The following is a 13949-nucleotide window of genomic DNA, read 5'->3' on the forward strand; positions in this document are numbered from 1 at the left end:
TGTCTTCCTAATCCTCAAATTTTTGTGAATGAGATTGTATTTTAAAAAAAAATCAGTTGTTACTTGGATCTGCAAAAAGTGGCAATTTGTATTTGTCTGTGGTTCTGGCACAGGCAGTTAAGAATTATTATTTCTTGTAACAATAAGAACATTTTTTGTTATATTCATTTTATATCTGTTATGTGTATTAAAAAAAAATTCTTCGTCATCAGTCTTGTAAAACTCCTATTTCTGTTATATCCTCTTTTCCACTTCGACACTTTATAACCCATGCATCTTCAGTCTATCCTCATAAGGTGCATTCAACAGACCTGTTAGCATCTTGATCACTTGCATCTAGATCCTCCCACAACTTCCTAATTCTCCATAAACTTTGGCCACCATATTGTAATGTAGTCAAGATATGGCGAAACATTATAAAGATGGATAACAACTTGCCATTGTTATATTTCCGAGTATACCTATATATGCACAAGGGTTCACTCCAATGACTTTAACTCTTTCTTTCAGAATCCAAAAAAAATCACTGACTCAAGACTAAATACAAAATAAGCACATTTAATAAAACACAAACAATATATACACTTCAAATAAAGTTGCATAATTAACTAAAAATTAATTGGATCCAAAGGCCTTTTAAGTAAACTTACAGTTAAGAGATCAGCCATTCTCTGACTCAGTCTATTACTGATTTGTTTAACATATACTTCATCTCATTTTACTAGACTAAACACTTTGTTTACACAATAACAAAATGTACATAGCCAGTTTCTCTGTTAAGGCCTCATGTAGCACTCATTAATTGTTCTTGACACTGAAGTGTAGATATTCTGAATTCACCTAAGTATAAACACTTTCACTTCATGCAATTTCTTTCCAATCAACGTTTCTTCAAACATTCCTTTAGAACATCATTAACAATATCTTCTTTTATTTATGAATACTTATTGACAGTCTTCCACCTTAAAAACTCAGTTCTAATTCCCTTTTCGGAATCTGCTATTAATCTTCCAATCAGTGTTTCTTCGAACATTCCTTTAGAACGTCGATTGCAATATCTTCCTTTATTTACCAACACTTGTTGACAGTCTTAAATCTTTAAAAACTCATAACTCTACAATTCCCTTTTCGGAATCTACTATTAATTTTCCTCGGACTGTCACAGAAAAACTTAAGTTCCTCCTAACCTAAAAATCTGCCGGCCAGCACTTTCCTTTCTCCCTGAATGCTCTCTTGTTGATTTCCCCACACATGTTCGAATCCTGTCGACTGCGGCATTGTTATTTGTTATGAGATTAATTGTATTATTTAATCTCTGTTTCTAACAATTATTTTTTTTATTTCCGAGTGTACCTATATATGCACAAGAGTTCACTCCAATTAGTCCAATGACACTTTCTTTTAGAATCCAAAAAAAAATCACTGACTCAAGACTGAATACAAAATAAACACATTTAATAAAACACAAACAATATTAACACTTCAAATAAAGTTACATAATTACAAATTAATTGGATCTAAAGGCCTTTTAAATAAACTTACAGTTAAGAGATCAGCCATTCTGTGACTCAATCTATTACTGATTTGTTTAACTGATTTGTTTAACATATAATTCATCTCATTTTACTAGACTAAACACTTTGTTTACACAATAACAAAATGTACATAGCCAGTTTCTCTGTTAAGACCTCATATAGCACATATTAATTGTTCTTGATACCGAAGTGTAGATATTCTGAATTCACCTAAGTATAAACACTTTCACTTCATTCAGTTTCTTTCCAATCAGCGTTTCCTCGAACATTCCTTTAGAACCTCATTAACAATATCTTTTTTTATTTATGGATACTTATTGACAGTCTTCCACCTTAAAACTCAGTTCTACAATTTCCTTTTCAGAATCTGCTATTAATCTTCCAATCAGCTTTTCTTCGAAATTCCTTTAGAACGTCGATTGCAATATCTTCCTTTATTTACCAACACTTGCTGACAGTTTTTAATCTTTAAAAACTCATAACTCTACAATTCCTTTTTCAGAATCTACTATTAATTTTCCTCGGATTGTCACATAAAAACTTAAGTTCCTCCTAACCTTAATATCTGCCGGCCAGCATTCTCCCTTTTCCCCCGAACGCTGTTAGCTATGTCAGCTGTCAATCACTCATCAAACTCCTCGGCCAGCATGCGCACTCCATGAAAGTGGCAAGCGAGAAGCTAAGTATAATGGCTGACATGTCTGTTAGCAACAAGAGAATGTCTTCATAAAACACAGCACTTAATAATTTTAAACTACAGTAAAAATTTCTGAAAGTAGCATAGCTCTCCAAATCCAGTAAATACATAAATGTTTAAGTGCTTGACATTTCATTTTGACAAAATAACATCTATAACGGGCACATTGCAAGTGCCGACAATACGTATTATGAAACCAAAACTAATAATGTAATAACATGAACAATTTGTAAAAATATTCAGAATTTTAAATTATGATTATTTTTACACTCTCCACAACTTCCTAATCCTCCAAAAACTTTGGCCCATATTGTAATGTAGTCAAGATATGGTGAAACATTATAAAGATGGATAACAACTTTTCTAACTCTACTTATGCTCTTCAGCACCAAAGTGACTCTTTAAGCTATTCTGCCCACTCTTGCAATGTGTACTCTGAACTTCAACTCTCTGTCAATCATCACTAATTTCAGAAATTTTTAGCTGTTATGTCCATGTGATGCATATCTTGTAATCCTTACCACACAAAATCTGTAACCTTTCTTTGTCACTTTGCCAGATTAAATGCAGCCATTATCCTTTGTTCACATTGTAAGTCTATTTAAATCATCTTGCAATTCTCTGTATCACATAGTTTTGCATGATGGCCCACCTCAGTTTTAATGCAAATCTGAGAAGAGCAATTATGTTTCCAAATTCTCATGACAACAATAGGTTCTGTTTGCAAAAAAAAAAGCAGGTGACAACATATATCATCAGTAAATGATAAAATATGTAACATTTCAGTGCCATGCATATTGAAACTTTAAAATGATTTGATATGTGTCTAAAGGAACTTTTGCTATGCAACATGAATTTTTATGTAATTTTTTTTTCTTTCTATTTACATAGAGGATAATGGTTTCAATCCATATTGGGATGAGACTTTTGTGTACGATATCTGCAATCCACACCTTGCCTTACTGAGGTTTTCTGTACAGTATGAAGATGTGTTTGGAGATTCCAATTTCCTTTCTCAAGGAACTTATCCAGTGATGTGTCTAAGAACAGGTTGGAATCATTTTACTGAAATATTAAAAAAAAATTAAAATGCTAATCTATTTTTAGAATTACTTTAGAGGAAGGTAAATGTCATTAATGAAACCAGCATTGAGTAATGATTAGTTTATATATAAAGACAGTTCTATATTTTGCAAACAGCAGATACTGATATGTATTGTACCTAAATTCAATGTTATTATGCAAAAGTTAAATGGAAATCTTTAATATTTTTCTAGGTGTTTACACATACACTGTCTATTAAAAGTTGCACATTTAGCTGTGAGTACATTAAGAGTAAAATCAGAGGTTACTAAACTTTTATGCATCCCCTCTCTTAAAATATAAATTTAATTTATATTGTTTATTTTTCAAATAAACAGATTGTTTATTTGCAACGAGTGCATATAAACAGATTTGTATGAGTTGTCAGAAGCAATCCATCCCAATCATTTGCAAATCTCGAGGCAAAAATGCTAGTTCCCACATCCTTAATAACAACACTCTTACACGTCATCCAGGAGTGAGTGACCACTTTATTATTTTAAGTACAGTGTATATACTGATTTCGCTTGTCAAAATAAAACAATTTTGATGTGCATCAAAATAGAAATGTCTGAGATTAGGGCCCTGAGACATTTCTGTTTTCCATCTAAGTGGATGTCATTTTCTCTGATCTGTGGAACATGGGTCCAAATCCCATTGATGCATGGATGTTTGTGAATATCTTTAGATATTAAATTATGTTTATTATCCAATATGAAACCACCACCCTGCTTTGTTCAGAGCTTTTTTTTCCATTCAAAGAATTCGTGTTCCATTGTTCTTTGAGCAGTGAGACATGCTTCTTCTCAAAAGGCTATGCATTATTACTTTAGATGTGTATGCCACTTATTCTTGTTTTTATGTGAATCCCAACCATGAAAAGTTGTACTCCACTAGCACATTGCTATTAGTTCTGTGTGTGTGCTGTAGGCTTAAGATTAGGTAATACAGAAACCTTGCTCTAGAGACCAAACATGAAACTTTTTCAAGCCACTTTAGTTCATTAACATGTTCAAGTCAGGAAGTGTTTCGCACATTTATCATACCAACAGGACATATCATTGCTGTTTGTGTGCAGGTGGCCAGATCTGATGCATAGTTTTCACAACATGTTAGTTGCAACCCTTTCAGTAGAATTTTATTGCTGCTTTCTTGTGTGTCCGCTTCCGTGTGCGGCTGTGACCTCACTGACACAAAGTTTATACAGCATATTTGTTGCACCTCTCTCTCAGTAGAAACTTATTTGAAGTTGGTTTGTGATCTGTCTTAATGACGTTGAAAATTTCAAATGCAATCAAACAACACTTATTTCATGTCATTGAAAATTTGGACAAATGTTAGAACAATTGTTTTTAGTTACATGCTGTTTGGTGATACAACAAAGAGTTTTGCTTGAGTCTATGCAACGTAGTTTCTGTGGGAGAAGACATGTTTCATTGGGTACCATTTTTATCCCAGTTGTCTCTAATTGCACTATTGACAAATATATTACACAGACTGCAAAAGTCTCTGTACCTTATTCAGAGGTATAAATATAAATCACTAACAGCCACTATATTGCAGATGCAAGAAAAAGAAGTAGCTGTTAGTGATTTATATTTCACAAGCAAATCCTTTCTGATAAGTTTTTTTTTTTTTTAATTATGCCTATCATAAATGCAAATATGTAAATATAGAGTTTATAGAATCACATATTCTTCACTCCACCCCCAGATACTTATAACATAACCGCAATATAATATCTCAGATGTAAATTATTCATAATCAATTTTACAGTACTGAAAGTATTTTATTGATGCCTATTCTTTCTCTTCCTTATATTTGCTATTCTTTACATCTTTTAGTAAATCAAGTATAGTAACTAATAACCAAATATATCCTTCTCTTTAATTATTGTTTTTTAATATATTCTGAAAAAACATTCATTTTCACCTATTCCCCCCTCTCCTCAATGTGGGATTAGTTACAATAGATGTTGAATGTTTTTCCACTTGGTTATACTACAAATTAAAGATGCCAGGAAATTATATTTTTGGTTTAATCCTTTATCCAAGTGTATGCAAACAAAGTCTACCCAGACATGGATAAAGGATTAAACCAAGAACGTAATTTCTTTAATTTATAGTATAACCAAGTGGAAAAACTTTCAACATCTCTCTCCAATACAAAGTATTTTAGTAATAAGGTGTGACACCTTTTGGCTACTTGTATATGGAAATATGACTTCTGCATTACTTCAACCTTGGTATCACTCCTTGGTCTGGTTCCCATTGATGAGACCTCAATAAAGGTTGAAACCAGTCTGGTAGTGATCCTTCCCATAATACATAGCATTATACATGTCTGTAAGGATATGTGCTCTGCATTATGGGATACTAAGGCAAGTGATGTGAAACCATTAGCCTCTATGAGTTGTGCAGTCGTGAAGTTACTTCACGCACAAACTTTGTTTGCACTTAAACAAACACTGGAGCAAAATTTCCGGTAAATTTGCTTTCCTCGACAGATGGTTGGGCTCGTGGTGAGTAAGCTATGATCACCCCAACCTGGACATGTTAATAAGCAAGATTAGTAGTGTCACACTAGGAAATGTCCCCACCCCTGCTTAAAGACATTCACAAACATCATCCATCCATGTCCATAGTGATATTTGAACCTGCATCCCTTTTGGTAGGAGAGCAGGTACCATAGCTGCACTTGATACAGTAAATGGTTATTTGTCTCTTTTGTGAAGAATATATTGTATATATTTTCCTTTCAGAGGTTAAATAGATGGAATGCCACTGGCAAACACAAATCAGGCCTTGCATTCCACACAACCGGTACCGGCCATCAAGTACTCTGACAACAAACAAAAATGTCATGTTGATTAGGATCGCTACACAATGCAATAAAAATCGAGGCTTAATTTTATATCAAGTATGGTCTGCTTTCATCAAAAATTTAATTGCCATAGACTTAGGATATAGCACACATGATAGCAACAACTAGCAATGTTCCAAATGCATACAGTTATGAATTTACCATTTATATTTAACAGTTGCAAAGTTATTAAAAACATCTGATATATGTAATTAATTGTTAATAGGCTTTTGTTATTTGTCTAAAACTTATGTACCACTACCAATTTTAGCAATTATATTTAACAGTTGCAAAGTTATTAAAAACATCTGATATGTGTAATTAATTGTTACTAGGCTTTTGTTGTTTGTACAAAACTTGTCAGGTTTTAGTTGCTTATTTTTATTAAACTCCTTATTTATATTATAATGTGATCTTAATACCGAAAACTTCCCACATATCAAAACTACCATTGAAATGTTGTTGTTTTAATTCTCTGTTTATTATTTTTAATTCGAATACTTTTTTTTTAAGCATCACATAGAATGGTTATTAATTTCCATACTATGGGAGGTTTTCAGATCATCATATTTCCTCAGCCATCCAGATAGAATAATAATATTCTTACCAACTTGCAAAGATATCTCAGACACTAATAGAACTAATAACGTGCTACATTGGTTAATTAGATTAAACATATCATGATCATCATCTACACTGTGGTAAGGGCTTCATCTTTCATATGGCTACATGGCCAGTCCAGTTCTCTTTTAACTGCTTGGCTTTTGTGATCTGTGTGTGTGTGGTCTTTTAATTTCCAAAATGCTTATTTTCGTTGCTGTAAGTTCTTTTGTTGAAGATGTTGTGTTAATGCAGACAGTATAATGGAATCAATCAGCTTCCTTTTAAGAGAAAGGTAAACCAAATCATTTTTCAAAAATCTAACATAATCTCAAGTAATTATTCCATGATTCAGTTACTTTGGACTGAATTTCTAGGTCTTGTTTACAGTTAAGGATATTATTGGTCACAGATAGCTGTCTAGCACATATTCAGTGTTCATACCATCCAGCAAAATAGGAATTTTTGAGGTATTAGTAATAAATTTAATTTTTTTTTAAAAAATTGATTTCAAGTCCCACCAGTTTGCTTCCTCTGAGAAGATAGCAATATCATCAGTAAATCAAAGATTGCTTAGTTTCTTTTCTAAGATATTGATTCTAAAAGTTACTTTCAAGTCACTAAACTCTAGAGCAGTGTTTCTCAACCTCTGTTCTTCAGAACCCCAGAGATCTGCCAAATTTAAGGATTCCCCAGAACATGGATGTAATTGTATTTGGGGAGACTTCTGTTAATATGAAAAATGCTATCTGATGAAACTGTGTGTATATGTGTGTAGGAATGATCTCTATTATTGCTTGGGAGTGTGCTTTGTCATTTATTAGATAGGTGCAGTGAAGGTGCAAAGCAAGTTAGATTTTTTTTTTTTTAAATGACAAAACTTATTGGAATTGCTAATAACACTTCCAAAGAGCCTACACTCAACAAGTGATTTAAGCATGAATGTAACTGCTGCAGGTCGCCTAATGGTCAAAGTCAAATAACTAGGAGAAGATCTCCACATTATCTTTAAAAAATACAGAGAACCGACTGGGGCTTTTGACCTAATGTCTAATCCTCACCTTCATATGGTGTGCTCCCATTAGTAATACTGAACAAATGAGAATTTGTTACACGAGCCAGACACATGCTTGATTGCATCCCCCACCCCTTCTAGATTCCCTGATTTTGCACGTCCAAACATTCATTGAACAACATTTTCTCCAAATTAACTTCAAAACCAATCAAACGTAGTCCACCAGGCATATACAAGTCCTTTTGTCCATCACATTCACTCCATACATCTATAAACTGCATGCCATTCCTCCTGCACAATCTTCTCATTGATTCTTTAGTAATAATGGTGCTTATTCTTAATTCTGTCCTATCATACCAAGGCAGCAGACTAACAATCTTGACTTTCTTACACTGGTGTCCAAAACCTAAGGACGAACACTATTACAACCACAAATTCAGACGAATCACCTTGTGGCAACTTGTATAACTAATGATTTTGAGTAGAAAGCGAATACATTCAAATTTTCAAATCATATGCAAAAGAGGTCATGTGGTAACACTCAACAGGATAAAAGGCAAAAGGCTGCACTAAGTGAATTGGGTTTGAAGGAAGCTCCTTTTCATGAAGTTGCAAACTTGAATGTCTTTGTAATGTCTCAAAGAAGAATTATTGGAAAGCTTGAAGAAGGCCATAAAATTGCTGATATTAGCAGAGAGTTTGGAATCTCACATAGCATTGTATCCAGACTCTGGGCAGCATTCCAAACCAGTGGAATGTGTTCCAGATGTTTGCTAAGAGGTTGCTCTTGCTCTACCATGGACCATGAAGACAGATTTTTGGTTATAACAGCAAAATATAATTTACACACCACAGCTCAGCTTCATTCAAGCACAGGTATACAGATATATCGACAAACTGTGGCAAGACATCTGCGACAAATATGCCCAAAGGCCTGTAATCTGTGTCCCTTTATCCACAGCTGTAGAGCACATTTTCAGTGGCGTTGTATCCATAAAAATTGAACAAGACACCAGCGGGGTAATGTACTCTTTACGGATGAGTCATTTTAGTCTTTCCTCCAATTCTAGATGACACTTGATCTGAGTGAAAATGGTGCTGATATCATGGTGTAGGAAGGCATTATGCTTAATGGATGCACTGAGCTACAAGTGCTGGAAAAAGGGACTATGACTGATGAGCAATAGTGCAATGAAGTTCTTCAACATCATGTTCAATTGTTCCTTGGTACTGTAGGTGAAGAATCCATTTTTATGAATGACAGTGCCACACCACATCATACTCGAGGAGTGGAGATACTTCTGGAGACTGAGGATATTAATTGAAAACGCTCCCCAGATGTCAATTCCATAGAACACGTTTAGGACACAATAGGGACATCCACTGCTGCTTGAAATTCCCCTCTAGAAAACAAACAAGGACTTATCCTTGCTTTGAAGGAGGAGTGGGCGAGTTTGCTTCAAGAATTCCTGAATCACTTGGTGCTTAGCTTGGTATGACATTGTGATAGCTGCTTCACAGTTCAGTGTGGATATATTAAATACTGAAATGTCTCTCTACACTAAGCGAATCCTTAGGAAATTTGTAACTTTTGTCCAAAATGTATTGTGATTTAATTTGTATGAAATTAGTCTTGAGCAGGATAAAATTGAATTTCATATTAAAAAGAATAACATGTAAGAAAGTTTTAAAGCGAATAAAAGTTGAGCAGCTCTCAGATGTGAACTGTAAACTAAAATACACAAAGATTATTGAAGAAAAAATGAAAGAGTTTGAGAACAGGAATCAAACCTTGGAGATTCAGTGGCAAACTCTGAAGAAAATATTGATTGATTCTGCCAGAGAGGCATATGGTGAGGTTGTCTGCAAGAATAAAAAAATCCGAACTCCCTGGTGGACACAGCAAGCTAAAGAGGCAGTGAAGGAAAAGAAGAAAGCATATCAAAAGTTCCTGTCAAATAAGTCAGCTTGTGCTCTTAGAGAATACAGAGACGAATGCAAGAATGCTAAACACTGTGTAAAACTAGCTTAACAAAAGTCATGGGAGGACTTTGGCAAGAACGTTGAAAATAATATCAAGAAGGTGGTAAGATATTCTGGAGGTTGTTGAAGAAGCTTAGGAATGGAGGAAAGAGTGCTGTAAAAGGAGTTAGAGATGATAAAGGTGAAATGAAAACGGGAGAAAAAGATATCCTTGAAGTATGGAGTAATTACTTTGAAAGGCTGTTAAATGAAACAAGCAGTGATGACAGCACAGTGGTAAAAAACACTGACCAGGCATGCAGTCAGGAATACATATCCATACTTGAAGTAGAAAAAGCCATCAAAGGCTTGAAATGTGGAAAGCAGCAGGAGTAGATGATATTCGACCAGAAATGCTGAAGTATAGTGGTATAAGAGTCTTACAGTGGCTGCACTGCATAGTTCAGAAAGCCTGGACAGAGGGACGAATTCCCGATGATTGGAGTAGAGCTCTCATAGTACCCATATATAAAAAGGGAAATAAAACTGAATGTGAGAATTACAGAGGTATTTCCCTACTGAGTGTTCCTGGCAAAATCTATATAAGTATACTTGAGAAGCAGTTGAGAAGACTTGTGGAAGAACAAGCTGGATTCAGGTCAAATAGAGGCTGTCAGGATCAGATCTTCACTTTACGACAAATAGTCGAGAAAGCACGGGAATATAACAAAGACTGTATTTAAGTTTTGTCGATTTGGAAAAGGCATATGACAAGGTGCCAAGAGAGAGAAGCTGTTCAATATGCTACAGTTATATGGTGTCAATGGGGCATTATATCAAGCAATACTTAGTCTTTATTTGAGTTGTAAGTCAGCAGTTAGAATTGAAGGAAGTACAGGAAGATGGTTTAATGTTAAATCTGGTGTGAGACAAGGATGTACATTATCCCCTCTGTTATTCATTATCTATATGGATCACATTATGAAGGAAATTAAACATGATATCAAAATTAGAGATGTTAATGTCAGCTCGTTGCTTTATGCTGATGATGTTATACTTCCAAATAAATCTGCTACAAGTCTGCAAGATTCTCTGACTAAATTGAATAACTGCTGTAATAGATATGGTATGAAGGTCAGCAATAAAAAGACAATGAAAATAGGCAGAATTGTTGAAAATGTCAACTGTGTTGTGAACGGAGAACCCTGTGGAACAAATAAAACATATCAGCTACTTAGGCACGATTTTTACTGAAGATGGTAAATTAAATATAGAAATAGACAACAGAATCAGCAAAGCTGGTATGGTGGGAAGTCAATTGAATAAATTCGTATGGAATAAGAGAGAAATTAGTCGGAACACTAAATTAGCTGTATACAAGACAGTGTTCAAACCACTTTTAACTTATGGATCTGCGAGCTGGGTCAGAAGTAAAACACTTGACCACAGATATGAAAGTCCTGAGAAAGGTTATAGGCATGAACAGATGGCATCAATGGCAATATCATATTAAAAACAAGGATATTAGGAAAGAACTTGACATTGTCAGCATCCAGGAATTCGTTAGCAGAGCTAACCTGATTCTCAGGTGGTATGGTCACTTAAATAGAATGGGAGAGGAAAAATTAGCAAAACAAGTGTTCTCTGCCAGGTTGGCAGCAAAACAACCCAGAGGAAGACCAAGATATAGGTGGATTGATACGGTACAAAGCGCCTTAGACGACAGAAATATAAGATCTGATAATGTTGGAGTCTTGACAAGTAACAGACTGATTTGGAGGAAAATTGTAGATAGGAAGTTAGTAATGATGTAATTTTTTTCATGTAGTACTATCATATCCTGTACACCCCTTGAGTGTACATGGCAGGAATTTGATGATGATGAATTTTGTAATATAATTTATTTGTATGCTGGCAATAAATTTGTCCACATTTAGCTGTAGTCATAAAAATTTTTTGATGTACAGGTAAAAATGTAGTTCAACCTTAGCTTTTAGATACCAATGTACTCTTCATTTTCTCTTCTTTTAACAACTCTTTTATATCCTCTCTCATTGCATATTTTTCACCCTTCAAATCATTTATGCCTGTAAAAACAGTCAACTCTTTCACTTTGTCATTCTGCAAACTAATATTGTCATTAACATCCTTGGTCTTTTCACCTGGGAAAAATGCTTTCATCACTATCCTTATTTAAAGTATGAAGTACTCTAATTTTTTATCCTTTTCTTCTGGTATGAAATTTATTTCTACATAATTGTATTACTACTACAGCTGACTTTTGGCTGTAGCAAACCCTGCTAAAAAGTAAACTCACTATAATAAAGTCTCAGCCAAAAACCTGAGGCATCAGTGGCATGCTAAATGTAATTTACTGTAGAAATTGCTCCTTTGGTCCCTATCAATTTACTAGCATGATGAAGTGCACATTGCTGTATTTTATATTTCATAATCATAAATTGATACAACTCTAAATTCATGAACTGTATTCTGTGTGTATGGGTGGGTGTTTATGGAGAAAATACTGGTTTAATTTATAACAAGAAATACATTGGATTTATTTGGCCATAACAATTAATTATATATATATATATATATATATAAATTGATTTTTATTGGTGGAAAGTCTACATAATCATTGTTGTGATTTCATGTTGGCAGTGAGCATAGCATCATTCAATGAAATTTTTGCTTGCTTTGAGAATGTTATAACTGTGTTTTATTATTATATATAAGAATTTTTCCAATTTTTACTATTTTTCATGCAACTAATCTCTCTAAAATTTTCAGGATTCATTCACAGAAATTCTCTTTTCAGCATGTGAAGTGCGTAATTGCTTCTTTTTTTTTTTTTTTAATTTCACAGGTTATCGTAGTGTTCCATTGAAGAACGAGTTTAGTGAGGATTTGGAACTTGCATCTCTTCTTATACATCTAGATATCAGGGATGCAAAGGTAAGTTGAATTTTATTATGTTGAGATGTGTATAATTTAATTTTTAACTAATTTGAGTGACATTTGCTTTGTGATTAGTTTCTGATCAACACCTTGCTAAAAATGTGTATGTATTATTTGTTAGGTCTCTGACTTGACTGACTTCATGTCTCCAATAAGTGGCGTGAGAGTAACACTCTGCTTATTGGAGGCTTGAAAAAAGTTCTGTGTTTGTTATGTAAAAAATAAATAAAATACAATATTATATATATATATATATAGTAATAAAAATGAAAATCCATGGTATGAATGTACAGGTTTACAAAAACCTTTTGTGGATAGGAACCACATAAAACTGTTTGCACTCCAGGATATGCAAGAGAATGAATGAAGGTTGCTAGCTGGATATGTTGTTTGACATGGAAATTACTGCAAAGAATTTCAGTTACCTTTTCAGATATATCCTTGAATATAAGAGATAGGAACAGTTTTGCTGCGATCTTGTGTGATGGTTGCAGGAGGAATGGGTATTTTATAGGGGTTGTAGCCATTGGCTAAAAAGTGTCTCAAATATAACAGTTCTGGCTCTGTGCAAGTGCTTTGAGGATGCTGTTCATTATGCTGGGATGGATGATTGTGTGATGTCTTATATAAGTAACTTCCAGTATATGTAGGCTATCTGTAAACAGTAAAGGATAATGAACCATTTGGTACTTGTGTAACTAGTGTGTCTAGGAAAAGACAATTGTTTCTTTTTCTGCAGTGAAACGTATTTTTGGATGTTGGCTGTTCATATTTTTAAAAATGCGTATGTGTCTAGTTATGAGACTGCAAGATATCTGGTATTTTTTAGTTACAGCTGATTTTAAATAAATAAATAAAAAGGAAAGGATAGCATTTTGTTTTATTATGTATGTGAACATTTCCTAAATGTATAGCAAAAATGAATTATTTCTTGTAATCAGAAATTTCTTTACTAATATTACATATAAGAGAAATCTTTTGTATAGTTATGGTCTGTCACAAACTGTTTAATTGCAATAATTATTTGTATTAAAGGACTCACCTCTAACTTAATTACTTATTTCTGTAACTTAAACTTCAGGGAAGAAAATATTGACCTTTCTGATGAAGTGTTCATGTCATTAAAGAACTGTAGTCTTGTTTACAAGAAGCGATGTTGTAACATTTTACACTGCCATATTGATGATTATCACATCAGGCAGCAGTGCGCCTGTGCAAAGGTTGTAGTTCCGAAGAG

At 33.9% G+C, this 13949-nt stretch overlaps 1 protein-coding gene across 1 annotated transcript in view; it reads left to right on the top strand.

Moving 5' to 3' along the window:
• sl (small wing phospholipase C gamma 1) overlaps window positions 1-13949 on the top strand; it is a 546737-nt gene that overhangs the window by 501601 nt on the left and 31187 nt on the right. Inside the window, exons 29-30 of the mRNA XM_090398565.1 lie at window positions 3124-3282; window positions 12621-12709. Coding sequence (XP_090254691.1) covers window positions 3124-3282; window positions 12621-12709 — 248 coding nt within the window. The remainder of the gene's footprint in view (window positions 1-3123; window positions 3283-12620; window positions 12710-13949) is intronic.

The sequence above is a fragment of the Typopeltis vanoorti genome, chromosome 9 (assembly GCF_054136105.1).
Source record: "Typopeltis vanoorti isolate ZY-2024b chromosome 9, IOZ_Tvanoo_1.0, whole genome shotgun sequence".
Taxonomy (NCBI): Eukaryota; Metazoa; Arthropoda; class Arachnida; order Uropygi; family Thelyphonidae; genus Typopeltis; species Typopeltis vanoorti.